Genomic DNA, 26157 nt, shown 5'->3' on the forward strand with positions numbered 1-26157 from the left:
CTTTGTTGGTATACAGTGCTCCTGGACGCAGAGGAGGTGCTCTTTGAAAAGAATGGGGATCATGAAACATTGATGTTGCTTTCCCAATAATATTCAGATTAAGTCCAGTAAACTTCCCACCACTAACATCCAAAGCTTCCATCCAACTACGTCTTGTAGAGCTTGGTCCTCTCCTGAAGAAGGCCAGCCCTGAGGGTTATAGATTGCCAGGACCTGCCTGGCTGGGTGGGTTAACCTGAGTTCTTGCTACAGTCCCTCAAGGAGAAAGAAGTCTCTGAAGGTGAAGAGCAGTTTTTCACTTATTTTCTTTGGAAGAAGCATCACATCCAACACTTTATGAAACAAACCAGCCAAATCGTTTGATTCCTTTCACAACAGCTTGGCACTCTTTTCTTGCTCACCCATCTGTCAGATAAATAAGCTTACAAAAATTTTGGATTCTTGAGATAGGTAAGGACTGTGAGCAACATCCAATGATTCTCAGCTGTACTGAGAATTACATCTACAATCTGACCATCTGACCATACTGCTGTTTTGAATGTGCACAGAGCATCATTCCCCATCTTTGGTGGGTGAGGTTCAGATAAACACTGCCTCCACTTTGTACCCCCCTTCCTCCTTACGGAAACACACTCAGTCACAGTGGTCTGAAAGAAGCAAAAGCACTCTCCAGTCTCATCCCTGATGTGGGAAATGGGTAGAGAAGAAGTTGGGTTGTGCTGTGGCATCCAGATGCTGTTCAGCCTCAGCGAAGCCAAAGTCTTCTTCTTAGTATTTATGAAACACTCACCAGAGGGGAATACTTAATTCTAATTTCATTATGTATTGCATCTGCACATGGATGAAATGCTGCCATGCAAGTGCAAATGATCCGAAATCCTCAGGTCACATGTCAGAGGAAGGGGGTCCCTTCTAGTCATGGAAGCCAGCTGTAAGGCATCCAAGAACTACTGGGGAGATGGAGGTATGCTTGTACACCTTGCACTGTGCAGTAACAGGAATCTGGGGACTTCTTTGCAACTAATTCCTTAGATGTGTTTGAAAATGCAACTGGATAGCACAAGGTAGTGGACATCTCACTAGACTAAAGGACTGAACACCCATGAGTTCATAGGTTCTCTTATTCATACTCTGGCACAAGTAAAATTTATGTACTATGGTATCTAAATAGCTTTGAGGATCTGGATGTCAAGGAAAGTTGTGTGACTGTGTCATTTGGAGCATGAATGATAGTTACTAAAAATTGCTGGTGCCTATTTGGGGGGTTTTCTTTGGCCTGGATTTAGATACAAAAGTGCCTTTGAGTGGATGTATAATTATCAACTTTTTTTTTTTTTTAATTTGCCTTTTAGACTGTCAAAAGTGCTTTCCAAATCCCTTAACAACTTTCTCATTAGTGCCCCATACTTGTGGCACTTTAAAAGTACCAGTGCTAACGGTCACCTTTCATGAGACCAAGGGAACAGAAATGCCTCAAGTATCTACAAAATGCTACAAAGAAAGAGCTGCAAGTTTTTCCCCGATGAACGTTTCTTTGGAGATTCAGCAGCTGATATTTTACTGAACTTGTTCTGCCTGTGGGCAATCATAATAGCTCTCAAAAAAAGTAATCCACACCAAAGCTTTGAGCTATAAAGCAGAAAGCTGCAGGAAATTAGTTTTATTTTGCTCTTAATGGAAAGAGGTAAAATTCTGCAGTAACTTCACTGTTTTTTTCATTTTTAAGTGATTGAAAGAGATTAATAAAATTTAAGAGACAGAATGAACTTGCACTTGCTATAAGCATGAAAGTGCACTGTATACTAACAATAAATTTCTGTGATAACCATAAAGCAGAATTTAATGAAATTGCTTCAGAGAAATGCAGCAATAAATACATGTAATGAGCCAGCAAATGGAGCCAGGAGGCAAGGTGCTTCCATAGATATGAGTCAACAAGTGCATTAGTGAAAGGAGGAATGGGATCTTAGAGAGAAAATTGTTTAAAGTAATCAGAAAAGAGAACAGAAGTAATTTATACAAAATTCCACCAAGAAATCGTCTTTTTTCCCCTGGTTATATTAAGAATATCTGCAGTTTAATATAAGTCTGAGGTGGCCATAACGGTAGTTAAACCACTGTGCTTTTACTGTCAGCTGGAGTAGCTTCAAAGGCTGATGTGTGGTACGAAATGAGGTTGTTCGTTCCAGCCCACACGCTTCATCTTCCCAAACAGCTCAGAACATACAGTGCTGCTGAGGGAACGGCAGCCTCAAGATGACCATAGCTAGAACTCAGTGTTAAAATATGCATCACTTAAGATGGGACCCATACTAAATGAACCAGAAACTTTCCAGCACTTAGATCTCTGTGGGGTGTGGTTTCCAAGCAGCTGGTTACAGCACTCGCTCTCTCATCCACTTGGGCTGCAAGGGTGATTTCTAATAGTGAGCCCAGGGGCATGCAGGCGGCAGGGAGAAAAGCAGAGCTCCTATCTCCTTTCCTTTATGGCTTTTGTGAAGCCCAAAGAAACTGGTAAAGGAGCTGGGCACCCTATATACACCAGCCAGCTGCAATTTGCTGTGCAGAAGTAGCACAAACACGCCAAGTTTGTGATGTCATTTCTGGTACCTACATTTTTTTTTTCTCACTGATATTTGCAATATTCTAGGCAGGTCCCGTAGAAGATTCAGAGAAACTGGAGCACTATCAAAGTAACTGCCTCTGTTTGCACAAGGTGAATGCACACCTTTAGTCACTTGTATGTCTTACTAAATTACCTTACCTAGAAGGATGTATGAAGACCTGCCATAATAATTCACAGCATATATTACATTTTAAAGGCCTAGCCTATGTGTAGTCAGTATGTGAAGGTATTTATTTCTAAGACATGAAGATGAATTAAATCATCATATGAAACACATACATCACCTGGGCTGGAGATCATGGGAAGCAGTATGAACAAAACACTATAAAGAGGACACAGAAACAAGACATTTCCCTGAATTCAGAGTCAATGTAGAACATGGAGCACAGATCTGACAAGTCCTGGCTGTGACAGCAAATGGCTTTGTAAAGTCCTGTGCTGCATGTTTTTTAGGAGAAGGCTCCAAGAAGCTCCAAGGAGCACTTTCACCCAAAATAAATTACAGGAAGAATTCTTACCTAGAGCTACTGTCTAATAAAGTGGTACCAGCCAGCCTGTGAAATTAGGAAACTGGCAATAGTAATTATTTCTTTAGAAGAGAGAAGGGGTTTTGCAGGGTATTATACTCCAGCAAGTACTCATTCTGAACACCAAGGCAGATTTCAGTGTCTAATTGGTTAATTATATGTAATTTCAGTAGTTATGCATGTTCCATTTTCTGGAACTGATATTTTTTCTGTCAAGTGTTAATGGATATTGGGAGGAAAATATCTTAAGCAAAGTGCTATGTAAAAAACTAAGTCAACGAGTCAACCTTCCTAAGACTGGGGTGCTGCAGAATGCCTCTAATTACCAGGGCACCAACAGCCAGTGGCCAAGCAAGAGTGTTTGTGTTCATTCTTTTCCAGAGGTCTCCAATGCTTTCTTCATAGCATCTATGAATGTTAAAAATTATTAGTCTTCACTGTAAAAGGAAGGTAAATATAAAGGACAGTTAATCCATCAGTTAAGAGAAACTCTGTGTGTTGTATGCATCCTGCTGAATCCCACTTTCGGACAATGGATGCAGGAAGGCTGGGTGGTAGTGGGGCAGTAAAAAAAGAAAGTTGCATGGCTTTTGGACGGAAGTGGCAATGACGGGTGATTCCCTAGTCCATGTGAGCCTGAGGTGGCTTTGGTTCCCACCACCACAACTCTCCTAGCTCAATTTATTCCCTGATTATTCCTCTCACAAATCTTATCTGCAGAGCTGTGTGCCAGCAATACCATCTGCTGGCTAATCCTAGCACTGTCTGGAGGAGTGGGCAAAGGCAGCAGGGCTCTCAGCCCCCGTGGAGGCCGCTTTCCTGCCCCTCACCCTTCTGCCCCAGGAACACTCTTGTGCCTGGGGCAGCAGGCAGTCAGTGCTGGAAGCTGCTGTGGCAGGGAAAAGGCAGCAAACCCCTGTGTCAGCCTCCTGAGCCAGAAATGTATTCAATTACTCCTATCTTACGTGTCTCTCAATGTTCTGGCTTTCAGTCCTGTTTGGTTTTGCAGCCTGAGTTGGAGGTTTAGGGGCTTTCAATCATTATGCACAGCAGGAAAGAAATGTCTTGCCTGACCGTCTCCCTGCTCAGCTGCCTGGGCACACAGGAGATCAGACACAAATCTGGACTGTGCACAGGAATCAAGCACAATCTTTTTTCCATATCTCAGGAGAAGAAGAGCTCTCTGTTTCATGCCCTTTGCTAGAGCTTTGCACGTAGCAGTCCCCCTTTAATCCAGGATAAATGTGCAAAACAATTAAGATCATTTTTATAGAATGAGATAACTGAAAGGAGAGAGCATGTGCAAAATCCCTTCAGGAACTGAGCTGAGGGTGTTTTCACTAGGTATTTCTTTTGGATTAAGCTGTCTGGTTATATGAGCCAGGAATAAAGAAGTATCTGAGAAACACTTGAGGGCATGCAAGGAGAGCAGCCAGGAAGCTCTGGTCATAGCTTTTTGTTGGTTGGGTGGGTTGGTTGGTTGGTTGGTTTGGTTTGTGATTTTTTTGGTTTTTTTTTGTTTGTTTTTTTTTTTTTGTGGGGTTATGCTTTATTTACAAATAGAATCACAAAATTTTGGTCACCTACCTTCTGTCTAAGGAGTGGCTAAAGAGGCCGCTCAGTCTTTGGCCTGGAAAAAAGAGGGGTTATGAAGGAAGGATGAGATTAAGGACTATTAAGGGAGTATCAAGGAGAGAATAAGAAAAAATTGATCATTTTCTCAGATAAAATTAGCTGGAAACTCTTGCAGAACCAGTGGGGGGAATTTTCAATACACAAAATATGTGGTGAATCTATAGATCTCCTCTTTGTAGGATGCCATGGACGCTGGGAATTTGCATGGCTACCCAGACGTTCAGGTCCTGAGGTCACCACTAGAACTTACTGCCCCATGGCAGACCCCTGGGGCTCCCTCCACACTGCCCATGGCCCAGGATCCAATTTCAGCCCCTCAAGGGTTGCCAGTCCCTGCCTGAGATGCCCTAATCCAAATATCTGGTCTTATGTTCTTATGTACTGAGTGAGAAACTACTAGTGAATTCAAGTCAGGCAGCCCTGCTGTATAAATTGGGTGAAGGAGTGGCTTAGATCCACCAGCAATGAGGATCTATCTCCAAAGCACCAGAGATAGCAAAGATAGATATTGAATCTGTTTCCTTCTAGGAGGGGGGTTGAATTTGCTTCCATCAACTCTAAAGACCATGTCCCAGTAGCCCAACTGGTAGATAATAGTTTTCATGTGTTTTGCTCTGTTCCTGTAAGAAAATGAGCAATTTTCTTGATTTGCATAGAACTGTTTGAGGTTGGTTTTATTTACTTCCTAGCCTCAGCAATAATAAAATTTTGGCATGAAGAAGAAGAAAAGGTTCTTCTTTTGCTTTATGGGGAAAAGGCTTTGCGTAGAGCATGTGGCTGACTAAAAAAATGACTGGTAGCTCTGAGCAAAGCTGTCCCACTCCAATGACCAGTGAACAAAGAGACTAAGCTGGTATTCCCAGGGCCTGAGGAGTGCTTCACCATTTCTGTGGGGTGAATTAATAGGCTTAACTCCAAGGAAGTCAGGATACCCTCATACCTTGTGCTTACCAAGATGTGATTAGCTGAGGAGCAGAAATGCATTTGTCACCTATTCTGAACCCATGAATGTGAATGGAGTTTTTCAGAAAGGGATGTCTATATTTCTCATTGAAGAGACTTAGACAGGTGGAGGTGTCACCTACTATCTTATATGAGAAATTATACATAAATATTTGGAAGGGACAAAGAGTTTGTCAGCCTCAACCCTCATACTTGTCAGAAGGGTGCAAAAGGAGAGCCATGTACAAGGGTGACACACCTCTGGGGAAGACTATGGAGTGCAGAGCAGCTGCTCCACGCAGAAGCTCACAACACCAACAGTTCCTTTTTTGGGGCAGTTATTTAATCGAAGACAAAACCAACACAATTCCTGTTGGATGGTTAATAAAAAGTGCAGATTCGATGACAAGACAACCCTATATTTGTCATATTCATAAATCTTCCTCTGGTCTGTATGAGCCTTCAGGATTCAGAGTCAGTGTGCTTTCACGAGACAAAGAGCTGCTTTAACTGCTACTGCCGTATTTTCCAGACCACAGAAAGAAAAGCTCTAGGGATTTCAAAAGCCCTGGACTCAGCAGAGACTCCACAGTTTAATCTGTGAAATGAGACAGCTGACAGATTACAAATTCAATTTTACTTCACAGGCACTAAAGTCATGAGTCTACTCCTGTGCCTCTTGAATCAGTGACAATTAATGAGTTTTAAGCCCTTTAAAAATGCAGAAGGCAGTAGTTCAGAAAGGAAAGGCTTCACCTGGCACAGTAAAGAAACAGGACTTTGTTCCATGGTGACATAACCCAGGTATTGTCCAGGTGTGCTACCTGAGAACTCACACACGGCTGGAATAAGGGTTACTGTGTTGAATGGGGACATAAAGAATTTGAAAAATTTCTCTTCCCAGCAATCACTGCTGTTATTTTAAAGAAAAGTGGACTCCCCAAGGCATCCTAGAAAGCTCTTTTGTATCAAATGTTGCCTGTGTGCATGAAAGTGAGTATCCCTTGGAGCAGAAAGCTGAGCAACGAATGACAAATAGTTGCTCAACATGCAGAGAAATAACTCCCAGGAATTTTTACCCAAAGCCAGCAGGGTTCAGGATGGAACTGCAGGACAAGGCAGTCTCCATTTTGACAGATACAGTACATGTGTTAAATAAGAAAAATTTGCTTCAGAAGCGTGAAGCCCTGGACCTGTGGCTCGCAAGAACACGAGTCTGAGGGGAATTGAGTATATCTCAATTTAGGAATATAAACACTCTCTTTTCTCTCTTCTAGCACCACTAATCTTCTGTTTTGCATCTGGTCTGTCCCATTTTGCTAAGCTAGTAAGGTAAAATTTATTTCCGTCTTACTCATCTTGAAATGAATTCATGTTGGTGGAGAGGCACCAGAACGTTCTTTGCATATGCTCCAAAACTGTATATTATATTTACTAGATTAGGATGTCTGTGGTTTCCAGTTAAGAGAAAAAAATGTAATGGAGAGAAATGGACAGGGCAGCTCTGGACTTTTGCATACAACTGCAGAATTAAAAACTGAGTCCTAGGATATGGCTGATCTCACCTAGCAACTGCTGTAGAGCTAAAATAACTTTGCAAAAAAATTTATTGTGTCAAACATCTTTCAACAAATCAGAAGATAATGTTCTTGCTTAAATCAGTTGTCTTCCTTTTTTGAGGTGTTGGTTGTTTAGTTCCACAGTTTTCATGAGCTGCCCTGTATCAAGCAGAAACAATCCCTTGTAAAGCAATTTGTTGTCACTGTTCTCTCTTTCAGCTGGTCTCTGTGGGCAGAGTCCCAGAGATGCATCTAACAGAGAGGGAAATACTTCCCTCATATGTCTCTCCACCCCCACAGCGTACCCACTGGATGCTGGCAGACAGCCCTTGGGCTTCTGGCCATGCAGAGGTCTCCACACACTCATTTCCAGCAAAGGGTTTCTGTTCTGTAGGCACACACAAGGACACCGAGATCACTATTTTGTGCTTCTTACTGAGGAAACAGGAGAAACAATCTGATGCAAATCAGTTAAAAAGCCCAAGTAAAGATGGTGACCATCTTAATTTACATATTTTTCTACTTTGTGAAAGCCCCAGCTCCATTTCACTAACCCTCAAGTGAGAAGAAAAAGGACTGCAAGAGTCCAACTCTACCTTAAAGCATCAGTGAAAAGTAAGATTCACACGGTATTTTCATTTTAGTCTTATCTTTATTATAGGTCTATTTGAAGGAATTATTCCATATACCACCCACCTGTAGGCAGGATTGCAAACAATTAGAGTTCAGTCCAAAATTTCATAGTATCAGACAATCCACAAAATTAATCCACAAAATCCAAAATAGAGTATAAATAATTTATTTTTGAACAGAGATCCTATACAATTGTGGCTTGACTACCATTAAACTGCTTACAAAATAATAACAAAGATTCTGATAAAATATATTCCTGAAAATATTTCAAGTCCTGCATTACATTTAGAATGGTTTCAAATACAGAAAAATATCCAAACCTCATCTATAATGACCTTATTCAGTTTGCACCTTGTACAACTTTTACAGCTTGCAACTGGGTGTTAGATGCATAAAGCTGTAATTCACCAGTGTTGATCACAATTTATAGTAAAATAAATAAACATACCAAGATGATACAAGCTCAGCATACAGAATTCATCCTAATTACACTTGATCAGAGAGATTCAAGTCAACAGAGTTACACTATGAAATTTCAAGAAGAAAAGCTATCTAGAAGCAAAACTCTCACCACCTTTTCAGAGCAATTTTATCCTACTATTAGCATTATCCCTATAAACCCGTCGGCTGAAGTTACAACATAACATGCTTAAACGTAAATAATAAAACTGGTACATGAAAAAATGATTCTTCATCATCTAAAATATAATGAGCTGGATCTTCGGCTTTCAGATATGCCACCAAAGCAGGGATTCTTCACACTTAAGTCTTCAAAGTTAAGCACTAGGTTTGGTGTCTTTTCCCTGCCTGTTCAATGCAGATTCAGCTTAACTGAGATACTGGTTTTAGAAGGATTCACCTTTCCCATCCAAGTTGTTTGCTTTTATACAGTTGATGAAGACAGGTGTTTATTTTTCTCCCCCAGTAAGAGGGAAAGAATACAGAATGCCATCCTAAGCCAGCCAGTGAAATTTTATGTGGCTCAAATTACATATGATGAATTTGGTTATTTTTGAATATTGAATTGATAAGTGAAGATTTATCTCTATCACATGGGGAGTTAGGGACCTAACAGTTTAGGGCTAACATCTAATCTAAATCTACCCTCCTTCTGTGTGAATCCATTATCCCTCAGCTGATCACTTACGAGCCTTTACAAAAAAATCCCTCTGCAGCTTCCAGACAGCATTTGATCCAACCTTTTAACTTTTAGCTTCCCATATGTGAAAGTAAGGCTTACACCTCACACATCAGCACACTAGTAGACATCAAATAAGTTGGTGTACCTGAAGGCTGCCAGTGTCTCCACTTATGAGTAGTCAGTCTGTCTCATTACTGGCATTAACAATGTCATCACAGTCTCCACATACTAGGCTCACTCTTGTAGGAATCTCCAACAAAGGAGTGAAACAGCAAAGGATCTCCAAAAGCACTGAAGTGCATGGTCTGTCCCTCCAGCACATGGCTGTTGGGGTGGCAGCCACTCAGGGGAGGCAATGGGTGTGCTGCTGCTCCCAGGTGGTGTAGGTGCACCATGGTTCAGAGCTGGAGAGGGGACAGTGTGGCTGACAGAAGAGCCAGAGATTCAGCATCCATGCTCCCGCAAGTATCAGGCAGCCGATATTCCCAGGGAAATGCCCACAAGGGCACTGTGTGGTCATAACCACGCTTTGGTTTGTGACAGCAGGACGTGTTTCTGGGAGGGAAAGAAAAACATCCAACGTTAAAGTTTAGTAAGAGGAAATATTTGTTCTTACCACCTCAGTGGAATAAGAACCACATATGTCATGTTTGTTTGAGAGACACATACAGTGAGCTAGCAGCTCAGCAACTGAGCAGGGGACAGAAATTATCATTATATTTTTAATTTGGAATGGACATTAATTGCAGTATTTTCATTGTTTGTTTTACAACCACACATTAGAGGTGTTATTATGACCACTCTCATGGAAAATGTTACAAATGAGGTCATTACTCTCCAAGGGGAAAACAAAAAAAGTCCCTCTCAAAGTGATCTCTTTTCTTGGATGGGGAAAAGTTATGGAAGCTGTTCTTTTTCTGATGCATGCTGAGAAATGCTTAGGAAATATCACCTAATTTTCAGGGCAGAAGGGAGAGAACTCACTGTCTGCAACTGATAGCTTGTGTCTTTGAAAGATAACATGCTACAAGGAGAAAATGTGCATGTCTGAGATGTGGCTCCCTTATGCCTCAAAGCATAAGCACCAGGAATAAGTGATTTTAATGGATGATTAAAAACTTTTCCCCCACGATGACTGCACTGTAGGGAGCTGCCATCAGCAGTGACCTACTTGCTGTCGTGGCAGAAATGCATGTTTCAGACACTGGCCTAAATGCAGATGATTGTTGGTTAGTACTCACTTATCCACAGTGTGATACACTTAGAAAACACAAAACATCTGCCTGAGGGCCTCCTTTGCTTTGCAAGCAAGTTCAGTTGGGTTCCCTTTCCTTATCCATGCGGTGATGTGGGTACAGCCTTCACAGATGACAGACATATGAACACTGCTTTCAGAGAAAGCGTGCCTATCCTTAATATGTATGTAGGGTGCTTGGACATGCATTTCCTTTGTAAGTGGTTGTCAACCATAAGCCATCTGAAATTGTGTAAGAGAATGAAGACATATGTTTTAAAACACCATGCTCATTTTCTATGCTTTCTAGGGGATTCTCAGGTCACATTTCCAAGCTTCACCACGCAACCATACAGAATCTTTCCCTCACAAATGATGGATTTGCTTGGGGCAGTGCCAGTGAGGATTGAGAGAGGGTCAGTCCTGTGCTTCTTGGACTCAGGGCTTTACTAGAGACCAACTATCATAAATTAACATTGCAAGATTAGCAATACTATTGATGGAGGAAGAGCCTTTCCTCAACAAACCTTGCTGTGTCATGGGAGGCACCATTTTGAACCTGAAGTGTTTAAACATGAAGAAGGAAATGTTTCAACTCATCCGGGAGGAGAAGTCCAGTTATTTTTTGATGCTGTTTGTGTCCAAAACACCTCCTGATGCACAGGCGACACAACTGCATCAATGACAGTGGCCCTGGAGAAAGTCAGGGAAGAGGTTACACATGTGGGCTGAAACTATAAAGCTGAAAAATCATCTGTGCATCACCACTCCCTCTACCTCCTGCAAACCACCTCATGCCAGGGGTGCATAGACCCCAATACACTCAGCAATGAAAAGCCAGACTTGCACCCATGTCTATATCTAGCCTGTGTGCAGGGCTCTACCCCCTGATAAACCCTCCTAAGGCACGAGAGAGGATTGAGAAAAGGTGAGGAGACCCATGGGCTGAAATGAAAATGGATTGAATGAAACAGCAAAACTAATAACAATGCCAGTATAAAACAAAAAATGCTATACTCAGTCCAGCAAACATACGGTGGCCACAACCAACAGGAAGGTAGTCCTCAGGAGCAGGAATAGGCACAAGACCAACAGACCACAAGCAGAATAGACCTCCATCCTTGGCAAACTTCTCCCTTTATACTGAGCATGATGCTTATGGGATGGGCTACACCTGTGAGCCAGTTCAAATCAGTTGCTCTGGCTGACTCCACACTGCTAATATCCTGCAGACTATGGCAGGCTTGTGATTCTGCCCCAGGAAACCCAGGACAACCCACCTAAGGACATCAGCTCACTTTCAATTCAAGCCTAGTCACTTTGTCATCACACAGCCACAATTAGGATACCCAGCAAACCTTTTAAGCTGCACGAGTGTAAAGTGGTTTGTGTTGTCTGATGTTGTCCCATGCTGATGACATAGCCTTTTGAAGCAACTCTGGGGCTTTTCTAAAATTAAAAAGTAATGGTATTATGTGTTTCTTTGGGTCACTTAACCTTTTCAGGAAGAGGTGGATCCTGTGTGATGTTATAACTGTGGGTGTGTCAACGTTGAGCCATCCAGCATATCATCTGTGCTGTGATGTGTGGCATGCAGGGGAGGGAGTGACAAGGGCAAAGGGTCATTGGGGGCTGTGGGAAGGCAGATAAGAAGGATAAGGGGGAGGCAGCAGTGAGCATGGACCTGGGGACTGGATGCTGGGAGTAGGGAGGAGATAAGAAGAGGCACTGTACAAAGCAAAAGGGAGGTGAGCTGGGAGGGGACAGTTTAAGTGCCACATGCTGTGCCTGCCTGCTGGGTGGGTAAGGCAGCAGTCACCAGAGAGCTGCAATGCTAGTGCTGGGGAAGAAGCACAGGGAAATGGTGAGGAATGGGGGCTGCAGCAGAAATGCCATGAAGTGGCAGTTTTAATCAGCTTTTGAGACCTCCTTCATACACGACACCACATTTCCAGCAGCTCTGCAAGGCTGAAAACTGCTGTGCTATTGGAACGTTGTGCAAAAGGCTTCTGCTACAAGTCAGCAGATGAGTTAGTTACCTTGTGCTTGGATACAAAACAAGTCAAGCTGATATGGGGCAAGTTCAACTGGCTACCGCAGCACCACACCACACGTATGTTTGGCCATTCTAATCCCACACATAAATGCCCTGTCTGTAAACATCTCATTTGAAAAAGCTTCCATTTAAGAAGAAAACCACAAAACCAAAAAAAAATTATCAAAACACAAGCAGCGTCGCTGCACTGAAAAATATTTAGAAAGTGCAAGCATACTCTTCAAAAACACAGTGTCTTTTTGGATCATTAGCTAATTCTCCCACTCACATGTAGGACATCCACTGCCCTGCAAGCAGGGTATGCAGTGGTCCAGCAAAGTCCTGGGAGACGATGCCATCACGTATGTTCTACACCTGCTCTGGGCTGGTCCTAAGGCAACTGGGTTGGCACATTCACTGGTTTGTCTCTGATGGCAAAACACACTCCTTCCAGCCTGCCCTGGCCGTGGGCACAGGGCTGCTGCCCCTCAGCATCTGCAGCATGCATTGAGGAGCCATGCATTGCTGAATTTCACTTAGAAAAGTTCCTTACTGCCTGAATGTTCAGCTGAGCCCAAGTATCATTTCTTGGCCCAGGTCCTCAGCATCTGCCTGAAATATTTTTCTGTCTCAAATAAACAGGACACACATGGCACAACAGGAGTCAGGATTCACAATGCAGCAGAGATTGAAGCTCAAAAAGGGTCACTGCTATGTGCACCATAGATTAAGTAGGCTGGGAACCCAAATATCAGTTGCTCATACGTAACATACACAATAAGTATAGTTGTTTCCATGCTACTACTTTCATGTTGCTATTTCAAGCAGGGCCTGATTCCTCACTTTGTTACTCCTGGTCTACCTCAGTGTAAACCTCTTCATTACAATAATCAGATCAGTATGTAATTGGCATAATGGGGTCATGAGTGATACCATCAGCAACTTGTTTAAAATAAAGAAAACCCAGATTATTTAGTAATGTGTATATTTTACTGACTTAATGAGAACATCTAAAGAAGAACACAAGTATACCAGTGAGTAGACACTAGAGACCATCTTATTTCTAATTTTCCTGAAGAATGGTAAGTAAAATTTCTCTCCATAATTCATCAAAGTTTTCACAATCAATAAAATAAAACAACTTGGAACTACTTCATTTACAGGTGCAAAATAAGCATTTCCTAAAGAGTATGCTTACAGTTTGATACTGCCTGATTACTCAGCACATAATGTTGGCCATTAAAATAAACCTAGTGTATAAATGCGTATACATATAGTTGTGCATATTCATTATATGATTCCTGTGCAATTTTCCTTAATCCACAAAAAAAACTAATATAGTCTCTTTCATTTCTAAGATACTTTTGCACCTACTTAAGAACTTGGCCCAACAATAAAAGTGAGAGGTAAAGAACTAGTAGATCAGTCTTTCAATATACTTTTAATTTTCTTCAGTACTGTTTGCAATTTTGCATTTATACCGAAACCAGTGTCTGGGACACACTTGACCAAAGACCCCAGTCCTAGCACTGACCAGCTAGCCTCAACTCCCATCAGACACAATTTGGTGCCTGAGTTTGTTGGCATACTTGGATAACTCTTGTGTCTCCTCCTATCTCAGACACAAGGGAACTGAGAGACTTCCACTGACTTCAGTGTTTCAGATAATCAGAAAAAAATTGCCTTTAATTTCTAAGGAGTGTTTTGCATGTTTTTTCACCCTCAACTCCTTTTTGCATTGTATTGTTTGCTCCCTGAAGCAGTAGATTCACAACCCAGAGACTGAAAGATAGATTATTGTTGTTACCGTTGTCACTGTTAGTTCACTGCTCTATTCTGACACTAGAAAACACAGTGGCCATGTGTGATCCAATGGAGGTAAACTTAATTAGTTTATTGTGCTAGTAGCATGGAATAGCATGGCCTTTTGCATCAGTTTGTGCATTTTTTCCCCCCCCGTAATGAATCCTGAATGAACCAATAAAATAAATGCTAAGGGGCACCTTCTTTCTGCAGGAACAGTCGGCCTACAGGACTACCAGGTGGGACTAGCTCCATCGGCCTCTTGCTTTCAGCGTTCTTCACCCAAATATCTGCTCCGAAATCGATCAGCAGCGTCACCAGCTCCACACTGCAATTCCTGGCAGCCGCATGCAGAGGGGAGTCCAGGCCCTTGCCACTGTTCACGTTGGCTCCTGAGCACCAAGAGATGACAAAGAATAATGACAAAGAATAATGACTATACAGTAGCCTATTTCCATTTCTTCCACTAGCTGCTACATGTCTGAATGATCTGTAAATGCTGTGGCACCCACCCAGAGGTAGATTTCCTTATGCTGGGGCTTGGTACTACCATTTGTGCCTGCACAGCTCACACTATTTGAGAAGGAGTGAAGTAGTGACTAAGAAAATTACCCCAGAGGAATGGTGCATGTAGTTCCATCTACAGCCAACTTTTGCTCCCCATCCCAGTGCCCCATCCCTTTAAAATACATGCAGAGTTTCAACCTGCTCTGTACTGTAGGCCTAAGCCACTAGGATTTCCAAATGCCAAAGTATCTATTGGGGAAAAAATGTGAGGATGGAAAAGTTCTAGAGGTCCTTGGTATGGGAGTATGTGCGTGCCCCTTGTTGGGTGTACCCCCATCTGCTCTCCTGGGCTAATGGCTCCTAAAACACCCTAAGAAGTATGAGTTGCAGAACTAATTAAAAATAATTTAAAATATTTTTATAGTACACATCCTAATTTTTAGAAGGTATCATAAATCCAAAATGACAAAAAAATAGAAAATAATAGCTAAACAAATAAAAAAGAAAATAATAGATGAGTTCCTAGCTCAAGAAGCTTCTGGTTAACTTGTTACCTCCAGTGAACCCACGCTGCTGTTAAGAGAGAAACACCTCCAGGTCCCAGAGCAGGAGCTCGTCTAAATCTTTGATGCAAAGAATCCAAAGTTATATGTTGCAGGAAAGGAAAGTGCATCATCCTTACCTGACTCAAGCAGCTTCTTGGCACAGTTCACTTGCTGGTTCTCACAAGCCAGATAAAGCGGAGTACCCAGATGCTTGATGTTGTGATCTATATTTACCCCATGGGATGAGAGGAATTCGACACATTGCACATGACCTTAAAAGGGATAAAGGAAGAGACAAGTCACAGAGATCAGGCATTTTTTTTCCAGCAAATTCTCTATTGCAGCAGTGTAATTTGGCAAAGACTCATTGTCAAGAGGTGGTAGGGTAATACTTTCACCCCCTCCAGTGTTTCTAACCTGGAAAAGGAGCTGCAAAACCACGGTTAGCAAAACAGGCTTAACCCCTCACATTTTATTTGACTCATTTCAGATGTCTACCAACCATGAGATGAATCATGCTGTGTTTCTCTCCACCGCTTTTAAAGATAGGCAGATGACCTCCTCAAATGTCCATGTTGCAGGCAAGTGACGGGGATAATGCATCCCCTTCCAGGTGACATCACATGAACTCAGAGGCCCCAAGAACTGAGCTGGGCTGCACCTTGGTGAGTACCAGTTGTGGGAGGAACTGCACTACTCGTGACAAGACCAACTGAAAAGGTATTTCACATCACCCAAATCAAGAAAATGATCTTCTTTATCTCCCTCTTCCACCTCTACAGGCTGCTAGTACTGTGGAAAGGACTGCAGATGCCTGTGGGGTTACCTCTCTTAGCAGCTTCATGGATGGGAGATGCCAAGTCACAGGGCGGGTGTAGGCTGGCTCCGTGCTGCAGCAATAAATTCAAGCAATCCACACTGCCACTGACACAAGCACTGAACAACGGAGTGTGCCAGTCGACAGTAACCCCATTCACCTGGGGGACAAAGAGCATAATCAGGCTTTTGTTTTGGCTTCTTAGTTTTTCAAAATTAATGAAATGATTCAATTTCTCAACATGAAGTAGAGTTCTCAGTACTTTTTATTTAATTCTTGGTAAAAACTGCCTAATGTTTCTGAAGATCACAATTTTTTTATTGCAAAGATAATTTAAAAAATCTTTTTAAAAATTGTTCACAAGTCTCTAGTGCTAAAGTATGTTTAACCAACGACACTCCAGCTTCCCTTGGGAGTTACCAAGTTAAATGTGTCCCCATTTTTCCCATTGTTTCATCTCAGCTGAAACACACCTGTCCCTAGCCCTGTCCTGAAACAGTCTTTTTTAATTGAAAGCGTGCAGCCCTCCCCTTTTTACAAATTTTAAAATGAAAGTTAATACCTGTATAATGAGTTAGTTTTCTTATTTACTATAATTTTGACATTAGATTGAAAAGTTGACGGCATACAGCACATCCATTTCACCACTTTTCTTGTGTGCTGTCTGCATTTTCCTCCTGTTTTATCATCAGATGATCTAACAGTCCTACATCTCTACTTCAGACTCTGACACTGATGAGATTAGGATGTGCAGAAATTAAAACATGCTGTTAACTGTTCCAGAATTATAAACACTTTGCAAGACGAACTTCCCCTTATTCTTTCAGTAAATGATAAGAACATTGCACCTTCATCCAAAGAAAAATAATAATTTGTTTTTTATATGTGTGCTTTTTCGATTGCTTTGTTAAGTGCATTTTATAATGTATATACCTTAAGCACAGGTAAACACACAGTCTAAGTCACACTAATGTGGTGACATGAAATCGTACATCACTAAGCATTAAAATATGATAATACAAGATGTTAGCACCAGAGACAGTGGTCTGTCCATCATGTACTCACCTGAGCACCATGTTTTAATAGGACACTGGCACAAGCAGCATGACCCCCTAGGCAGGCTTCATGGAGAGGAGACACCTGGTCTGCTGTAAGGAGATTAACATCACTCCCCTGATGAAATAATGGAAAATACAATTATAACCAGCTACTAAAACCCCTGTACACACACATAAAAAAAAAACAACCAAAAAAAAAAAAACAACAACAACAACAAAAAAACCTTTTCTAGCTCTAAAGCTTTATGTAATCAGAGTTTCCTCAACTGCCTGGAGTTACTCATCTCAACAGATAAGCAGAGAAAGAGGCTGTGGTGCTTTGTCTGTGTAGATACTAACACAGCATATCAGAGGTCGTGCCTTCTACGCACTGCTAATTGGCACAGAAAGCTGAAGAGAGGAGACTGTCCAATGGGACAATATAGACATCACTTTAGGAACACAGCATGATTTTATTTCTACTACACTATAAAGAGCAAAATCTGAAATAATATAAAAAGAAAAAAAGAAGAAAAAATACTATTAGAGTTCGTGACAGGGTTGTGACTGCCACCTTTTTACACCACTGGTCAAGCCTTCTCACGTCCTGCCCACTGAGCCTGTGGCTGTTTGGACTGAATCCTGAAATGCTTCCGATGTCTTTACTGCTCTTTGGAGCGAGGCACGCTCTGAAGGAAAGCCAGCCCCTGCATTAGAAACCATTGATTTAATTCTACAGGATCTTTTGTTTCTAGCAATTTTGGCGCTCCAGAAGGTTAAGCTAGAAGAGTCTCCAATATCCCTTCAACTTTCCATCAACTCCTCCAAAGGCTAAATCCAAGAATTTTGATGAAATGGAGCAATAAGCTTCAGAAATTGCTTCTCCTTAGCCTTGCCCTTCTGCACTGGGAGCAGGGGCCTCAGATGCCCTCAGGCACTTCAGAAACAGTTGTGTGGGTGGCTGAATATCAATTCATGCCTTAATGGGACCCTTGCCTGGGTCCAGAGCTGCCACCAACCAGGGGCACATGGGCTTGCTTGCAGGCACAGGAGCTACAGAAGGAATCCCCCAGCTGCCCTGAGATGCCAGTGACTGGGATCCCATTCCCTGCACCAGAATTAAAGAATGACCCCAGATACTCCTATACACAGTCATCTTAGTGCACAGAGCTTGTGCTAGACAAGGAAACACTCCTAGAAAAAAATATCTCTTACATGCAGATTTCATTTCATTGGTGTCATTTCACTGGTCAATGTGATTTCCTCACTCTAGAGGTTTCAAAGAAAAACAGACTGCATTCAACCACAGAACAAACTCAGCAGAGCTCACATCAACCCAGCAGAAGGGTACCTGTTTGATGAGTTTCTTCAGGGCAAGCAGACGCCCATGGATAGAGGCATCGTGTAAAGGAGACCAGTCTGAAACAAAGTCTGTATAAAGAGAAAGACATGCAAAAGGCTAACAGCTCTGTGCACTGTTTCATCAGCATGCTTTACTTCAGCTGTGTGACCTCAGCAAACTTCTCTTCTACTTTATCCCTTGAGCTGCCAAGCTTTCCTTGAAGCAGCTTCTGGGAAGAAGTTAGACAAAAGTACAGCTTCTCTCCAGGTGTGTTTTTAACTCATCCCATGTTGGCACTGAGCAGCTGCACTCCTCTTCAGAAAACAAGGAAGGGATTTGCAGAACATCACCTTGCTCTGACTGAGCTTGTTCCTTGCCCTGAATTATTTCCAGTGCTTTTGTTTCCATAAGCTCACTACACTTTACCAATTAGCTTAGAAAGACTATGTTTTCAAGAGGGTATGGCTGGTCAGTCATTTACCCCTGCTCAGAGCTGGGCTAGAGTCAACAGTACCTAAAACAAGAGAAGGTACCAAAGTACAAGGAGAAAAATTGTGTTACCTGTTGATTTTGTCTTTCAATTTTCAGTGTTTGGTGCCAGCCTGTGCAGTGGCCCATTTTAAGTAATAGCTGTATGCTCTGCGTTGTTGAAACCACAAAGTGAGGATACAGCAAGTGTGTGTCATACAAATATTAATAGAAGGAGATCTTCAGTTTCACAGATTATATGGCTCAGAGCCAGCTGACAATAAGCGCTCTGGGAGACATTTACTTCCTTCAGCATTCATTGCCTCAAAACCCAGTGTCTGGTCTATATCAATGGCCCAGGTTCCCCCTGGGAAGGAAGAAAAACATTTCCAGAGGGCATTTCACACAGTTTCTTTGGAAAGACATCTTTCTACTGTCTGGAAATCTCTCACTTTCTTTCCACTAAATACAGAGAAAACCCCAAGGACAGACTTGAATGAATGGCTGAGATTTTGAGAGGCTGTTATATAACATATTTGGGAGAAGCCTGAAAACTATAAGGCCAAAATTAGAATCTCAATACAGTTTCATGGGTGGTACCTAGTACATGACATAAACAGAGAAATGAACTTGGGAAATCTGGGCAAGGTACACCAATTAGTTTTTAAAGAAAATTGTATCCTTTGTTATTAGTATCATTTGAGCTTTGCTCCTTCTGTGTTCCATGGGCCATGTCTCACAACAAACACTTTCAATAAGTTCACAAACATCCTTTGGCTTTAGCAGATGGACAGCCATTTCCAGAAGCTGTGGTTCTGCTCTTATAAGCATAGCTAAGCTATACTACATTTATTAAAGCACAGCATTATTAACTGATTAAATAGCTTTGCATTAAGTGACATGTGTCAAATGATGCTTATCTGACCATGTTGTTCTTGCTGATCCTGCCTGTGCTACCATTGGTTGCGTTTCGAAGAGCTGTAAAAAGCTTTTGATTTTCCCATTTAGAGACTAATGCCATTGCCCAATCTGCATGAGTTGCAAGAGGAGCATATTTACAGTCATTCTAAAATCTAGATTGAGGAACAAGTTTTCTGAGCTGCAGCTTGATCTTTTTTTGGCCACACAAATACAGGCGGGATTTTGTGCGAAGCACCGAGTTGTTGTATCATCATATTAGCATTCTGGTGACAAAGAGGGAGGTTCAAGGGTATGCCATCACAGCCATGTGCAGAATTTATCCATTCAGTCCTTGCTTGAGAAACAGGTTTCTCCTAAGACTCTAAAAAGAGCCAAATTAGACCACAGTCATCTATGGAATGGCCATTAGCTTGTAATTTCCCCAAGTCTTAACAACAACTTAAAAGCTTGACCACATAAGTGTCAAAATTAAAAGTCATCAGAAAATAAAACGAGGTACATGCCAACACATCATAACCAGCTGGGAACTCTGTACTGGGAGTACTGAGGCTTTTATCCTAAATGGAAGTGGAAGCCTACAGTAGCTTCACACCAGCCTTCGATACGCTGGGAAGAGGGGATTTGAAGGCCTATCTGATGACTAGGTGCAATGGCATACTTCCAAATCTGCTGCCATGAACAGCATTGCCTCAAGTTGTCATTTCTTCTGCCCTAGCTCTGTCTGCAGCAAATACCTCCACCCTGAAGCTACACTGGTGAGGCAACCTCCCTGTGGTGGAAGGCAAGTTTCTCCAGTTCCTGCACCCAGGAAAAAGCAAAAGCACAAAGTTTCTATTTTCTGGTTGCTCCAGGCTGGAATTTGTGTTTCTCACCTGAAGAGGCTGCAGTGAGTGTTGGGATCTCACCCTCCCCTTCTGTACGGCACAAAAGGCACACTGTCAGTAATATAAATGATCAATATTTACCCCATGTACAGGCTTTTAATTAAAGCCTAAGCAAATGCCAGTGCTAACTGTCCATAGACCTCCAAAATCTTAAAATAGAGACTTTCAAGAAAGTTCTCAAAATACTTTGCTCGCCAGAGATGCCCGTGAAGCAGCAAGGCTGGTGTACATGGGTGGCATAGCTGCATTCACCATATGTCCCACCACAGGAACAAGAATTTCTGACTGCCAAAAGTATGTACAACTGGTCTTTCACAGAGGAATGAGACCGTTGATCCAAATTTGAAACATACCCACACCTTAGTCCACAGGCAAGCTGAATCAGGCCTCAATAGCTTCAGCATCTAGGCATCCAAACCTCACTGTATTTCAGTGGCATTGGGCCACCTAGCTCCCTGTTCACCACTGAAAATCTCAGCCAGCCTAAAAGATACATTAAACCTCCTGCATATTTGACTGCACTGGCATCACATAGGCAAATAAACACTGCCAGAGAGGTGCATACGGCAGGAGTCTCACAGCAATAACCACAGAAACCTGCAAACCCTGACTGCACTCTGCGGGCAACAGAGCCTTCACAGGACCTTTCTAGAAGAGCACTTGTTTATGTGGTAATGGCTGGAAGTATCTTTTTCCAGCCTCTGACCACCTGCAGGGAGGCTGCACTCTCTGTGCCTGCTCCCAGGCTGGTTTCCCTCTGTGGTGGTCACGCACAGTGTAGCCTGCAAAGGGTTTCAACATCATTTCAGCAGAAGTAAGCTCTTGCATGCATATTTGCATACACATATGTCTATGGCATTATATATAACAGTATTACAAATGGCATTTTTATATTCTAAGGCTTTCTTCTAAAGTTTTTGATATATGTAGCCTAAGCCAAGTACATTGCTGCTCTAAATCACCAGCAGAGCTTATTGACTCTGCTAAGGAGCAGGCAGACACAAGAGGAATGAACTGAACTCTGATTTTCAAAGGACCAAATGATCTCTGTGAAGCAGTGCTGCATGTGGGCTCTCCTCCTTCCAGCCTCCATTTTGCTGGAGCTCATCTCAAGTGTGGAACTGGTTCGAGTCATACATTCTCCTTTCCATTCCACCCAAGGCTCAGGATGTACATATGTGACACCCATGATGAGAAGCAGACATGTCTAGCTAAACTGTTAGTTAAATATAAATAAACTGTTATTAGATTAACTGTGAAGTTAAACTACTTGTTTGTCATGTCATATTTTTGATGGCTGTGGGCCAGACAACAGAGCAATGATCAGAGAGAGGTCATTTGTCTGAATAACTGTCCATTGGTGACAATAACAGCATTAGTCACAACTGACCACAATGCCCTGGCCATTGAGAAGAACCCACTAGGCATGGTGCCTCAGCATGGGCAACAACAGTTGGGTCTGCTTATCTGAAAGAAAAAAAGAAAAGGAAAAGGGGGAAAAAAGGCGGGGGGTGGGGGGTGGACGTGAGGGATGCAAAAGGAAAAAGAGCAAGAAAAATAAAACAAATAAAGAAAAAATTAAAAGAAGGAGAAGAAAAGAGACAGGAAAAGAGAAAAGGATGGAGAGGAAATGAAAAGAAAGAAAAAGAAAAGAGGAACTAAGCCAGTGCTGAGCTCCCAGTTGGCACTAATCTAAGTCGAACGTGCCACATCGCAACTCCTTTTTCAGTGTGCTGTGGTTCAAGAGCTGCAGTTGTTTCTGCTTGTACGAACTGAGGTAAAGAATCAGACACTCTTTTCTGTGACACACCAAAAAACACCCCCAAATTCAGTATCAAATAAGAAGAGCTTATTAAAGTCCCTTTGGAAGTGCAAGGGCATGGGGATGTTTCATGGAACTGACTGTGGACCTTCCCTGGAAGCAGGACATTGGGAGCAGCACACCACTGTAGCCTGTCCCTGCACTTCGCCACCGCTGGCAGAGGTGAAGGTGCATGGCAAGGCAGGGGCATTACTTACCCCTCATCATCGGGTTGGACAGAGATGTCGCAGACGCCTGGCTTCCAGCTCCTTGCGATTTGCTGGCATTTTGATTTGTTCCCTCCTCATCCATCTCAGCCCCGTCTGTCCAATTTCTGTTTTTTCACTTCACAGTTGGTCTCGAGAGTTCAAATTCCATCGTCCCCAGTGAGCCTCCAGCTGTGGGAGTGATCTATTAAGCAGACTCTGCACGCACAAGTCAAACAGACCTTGCAGCAGACAGGGACGTGGTGCCGGTAGCACTTTGTGCAGAAACTCGAGTACCTGGGTTGGGATTTAACGAAACAGCTCCCTGGCTGCCCTGGTAGGCAGCCAGCGATCCAGCGAAGCGAGAGATGTGCCTGATGTCACATCCTCTCCAACACAGCGCCCAATCGGGGTGCCTGCCGTCCGTTTTTATCAGGAAGGAAATTCTTAGTTTGCCAAAAAAACAAGGCAGAAAGAGCCAGTTCAACTAGTTGAGCAAACTCTGCCTGCAGGGGATTTGCAAAGAAAACCCTCAGAGATAGGAGCATGCAGAGATCTGCACCACTCCCGAACAAGTTGTTTGCAGTCAACTTTGCCGCGCAGCTCCCTGGATGCTGCACGCGGTGCAAAATCACCCCTCGTATCTGCCAAGCCCTGAGGGTATGTGAGAAACGGCGAGCTGGACATCTGCTGTGCAGCAGCGATCGCTGCCTACCCTGTGGATATTGAAACCACATGTCTGGGGAGCTGCGCTTCCCACCGGAGGCCCCACGCGCGTCACCTGCACAGCGTGGAGATCACAGCGCTCTGCCAGCTCCTTCCTTCCCCACCGCCTCAACCCCTTTCACTGAAACACAGCCACACCACGAGTTTCACGTCTCAGCAGTGACCTTTTATTTTTAAGTAATTTCTCAGCTTAAAACAAACATCATGAACCTACCAGTGAACAAATAGTAATGTTTTTTTTCAGGAGGACCTTTGCCTCATTTCTCTGGGTCTGTTCGCAAAAAGTTCTCATGGATCATCTCCATGTGAACTTTTTTTCTTTCCCAAATTAGTATAATTTATGAACACAAAATCCTTTTTCTGTCCTTGGATATTTGTTATTTGTGTACAAGTGCAGGTAGGCAGAAATTCCTTGCAAAAGACTAAAGCATGTAAATAAAAATTAAGGGTTTTTTTAGGTTTTAGTTTGTTTGCATTTTTTTTTTTCAATTCATCTACTGGAGCCAAATTTGCACTTGTGTATTTGGAGATAAAAAATTGCTAATCTTGGGCTGATTCTGATCCTAGATCAGCTGACCCTAAGCAGCTTGGTTTCATTTTTATTCCCATCTTAAACACATGCAAGAGATCTGGAATTTTTCCATATCTTTAGGAGTAATCAGTTATGTTAAAAGATACAAACAGCAGCTGAACGTTGTCCGCAAACCCTGCCAGAAGGGAATCCTAGAATGCAACCAGGGCACATGCTGATGCACAACTGCAGATGAAATACAGATGAGGACAGGGCCAGCCCCTTCCAGGGCTCTCCCTGCTGCATGCTTCCTGGCTCCTGGGTTTGGCCCCATGTGCTGGATGCAAGCTGACACTTTGGTCTACCTAGAAATCACAATCATGTCTTTGCCATTGAAATTTCCACATTAAAAATGTTGTGGGGAAAATGTGTAAATGGGGAAAGTAGCATAAATATTGTTTTTTATGATTAACGTGTAAATTGTGAAATGGAAGAAAATTTTTCCCTTTTAGTATTGCTGGAATTTAGTGGCTAGGTTGCCACATCTTATATATGATCGTGTCTTTAGCAATATTAATAAACATGTCATCAATTCCACCACTAAAAGCAATCAGAATATGCATCCAAATACACAATGATAGAGATTATAAGAGAACAACCATTAGCCAAGAGCTTTAAATTCAGCCATAGTAAGAAGAAGCCTAGGAGACAGAAATCCCTTAGTCTATTATCACCCACAGACAGGGAGACTTTTGCCATTTAGTCCTTTGACCAAGAGACCTGCTGACTCATAGGGTATCTGTTTGAATAGTCTGTTATTGGTTGCACATATTTTGGTCATGTTGTGTTACACAAACCTCTGCTTTGACAGGTGAGCTATAGTTTGGTCTTTCTGGGTGCTGGTAAAGTTGCAAAGAGCACTTCATGCAACCTTCCTCATGGGGGTGGACATCCCTGCCCTCCATCAACCTTTCTGAAAGAGGGCCTCTGAGATCCTCTAGCAGGTTGTTAGCCCACAGGCATACTTTATCTTGGGATCTTGGGCTGTTGATGTCCTGGTCCACATGGGTTTGTATCTCATGGAGTAAATAGACACAAGGCTCACAAAAGGCGTTTCTAGTCTGATCACACCTATCCTGTGCCAGCACCAGAGAGGCAGAGAGCAGGGTGAAGCGACAGCAAAAGCAGGATTACCCACACACTTACAAGGGATGGCAGTATTGGCCACAAACTGATGCAGCAACTGTCTTAGTACAAAGTCCACTGCGTTAACTCAAACCGCCATAAAAGCAATTTTCTTACCAAGCCTCTGAACTGGAGCCCTGAGACAGTAGCACATGTCACATCTCCTCTGAGGCAGTAATTTTCAGCTGATGAGCAAAGCAAACATCTGGGATAGCCATATTTTAAATCACAGCAGTTTAATCTGCCAGAGCTTGTCTGCAGGAGCACTAAATCATTGGTGTCATTTCCAGAGGTACGTGGATTTTCTTTGGAAAGCTGCTGTGAAATCTTGGAACAGACACAGAGGGAAGAAGTTTTCCCTTGGAGAAATTAATAATATTGCCCAGTTCCTGTGTCCCTAATTTCCTGTCCTCAATTCAAGTCTCTCTTCCAGAGGCTTTCCTTCTCTTACAGCTGTTCTGAGCATGCAGTGTTCTCATTTTCCTTTCCTCTCACTCTCACAGAAACTTCCCTTTGCAAATATCCCATCAGCCTGGCTGGGGACCAACCAGATTTCTGCAGGTAACCGTTGTTCCCTTATGCAGGTTGGCAGTTTCACTAAAAAAGAGAATCCCCAAATCAAAACCAACAAACCCTGAAGGAAGTAGCAAACACGTCTTGGTGTCAGTAGCACCTGGATCTGTGCTTCAACTCATTGCAGATGTACAGAAGAACCAAATTTCCCAGGGAGGAGGACAAACTTAGCATGACAGCTGGCACACAAGTTTCTTGTGTTTTCTTCATGGTAAAGAGGGGATTAGGGGCATCCTCCTCACAGAGAGAAGAGCAGCAACACTCTGTTTTTCACCATGTGGTACCCAATGTCTTTCAGTGAACACCTGCATAAGCATCTTCATATGTTACAAAATAAATCCTGACATTGCCTTCTGAGCTGGTTTTAAAACATGTACACTACAGTCCATGAGAAAAAAGGTCCAAACACTGAAAGGCTGGTTTGTTGTGGTTTGTTTTGTTTTGTTTTTTTTTTTTTTTTTTCCCAAATCATTTGGATTCCAAGCCTCCCTTGGGATTT

At 42.6% G+C, this 26157-nt stretch overlaps 1 protein-coding gene across 1 annotated transcript; it reads right to left on the reverse strand.

Annotated features, from left to right (window-relative positions):
• Positions 1-10816: 10816 nt before the first annotated feature.
• On the reverse strand, positions 10817-23017 carry ASB9 (ankyrin repeat and SOCS box containing 9). Its single transcript, XM_008948900.1, has 8 exons — positions 22961-23017; positions 22676-22815; positions 18393-18472; positions 17070-17177; positions 16014-16164; positions 15325-15459; positions 14336-14527; positions 10817-10990 (listed from the first exon to the last, which is right to left on the reverse strand). Exons 2-8 carry the CDS (start codon positions 22767-22769, stop codon positions 10866-10868), a joined length of 885 nt encoding a protein of 294 aa, XP_008947148.1. The 5' UTR covers positions 22770-22815; positions 22961-23017; the 3' UTR covers positions 10817-10865.
• Positions 23018-26157: the final 3140 nt, after the last annotated feature.

This window comes from Merops nubicus, unplaced genomic scaffold (assembly GCF_000691845.1).
Source record: "Merops nubicus isolate BGI_N331 unplaced genomic scaffold, ASM69184v1 scaffold3341, whole genome shotgun sequence".
In the NCBI taxonomy this organism is placed as follows: Eukaryota; Metazoa; Chordata; class Aves; order Coraciiformes; family Meropidae; genus Merops; species Merops nubicus.

What these genes read in the sequence shown, in the direction of transcription:
- ASB9 (XM_008948900.1), bottom strand. Translation starts at nt 22,769, where the DNA reads ATGGATGAGGAGGGAACAAATCAAAATGCCAGCAAATCGCAAGGAGCT. An exon ending in TATTAAAACATGGTGCTCAG is followed by an intron (nt 16,165 to 17,069) that starts GTGAGTACATGA and finishes TTTGTCCCCCAG; the next exon opens with GTGAATGGGGTTACTGTCGA. An exon ending in ACTGTTCCTGCAGAAAGAAG is followed by an intron (nt 10,991 to 14,335) that starts GTGCCCCTTAGC and finishes GACTTTCTCCAG; the next exon opens with GGCCACTGTCATTGATGCAG.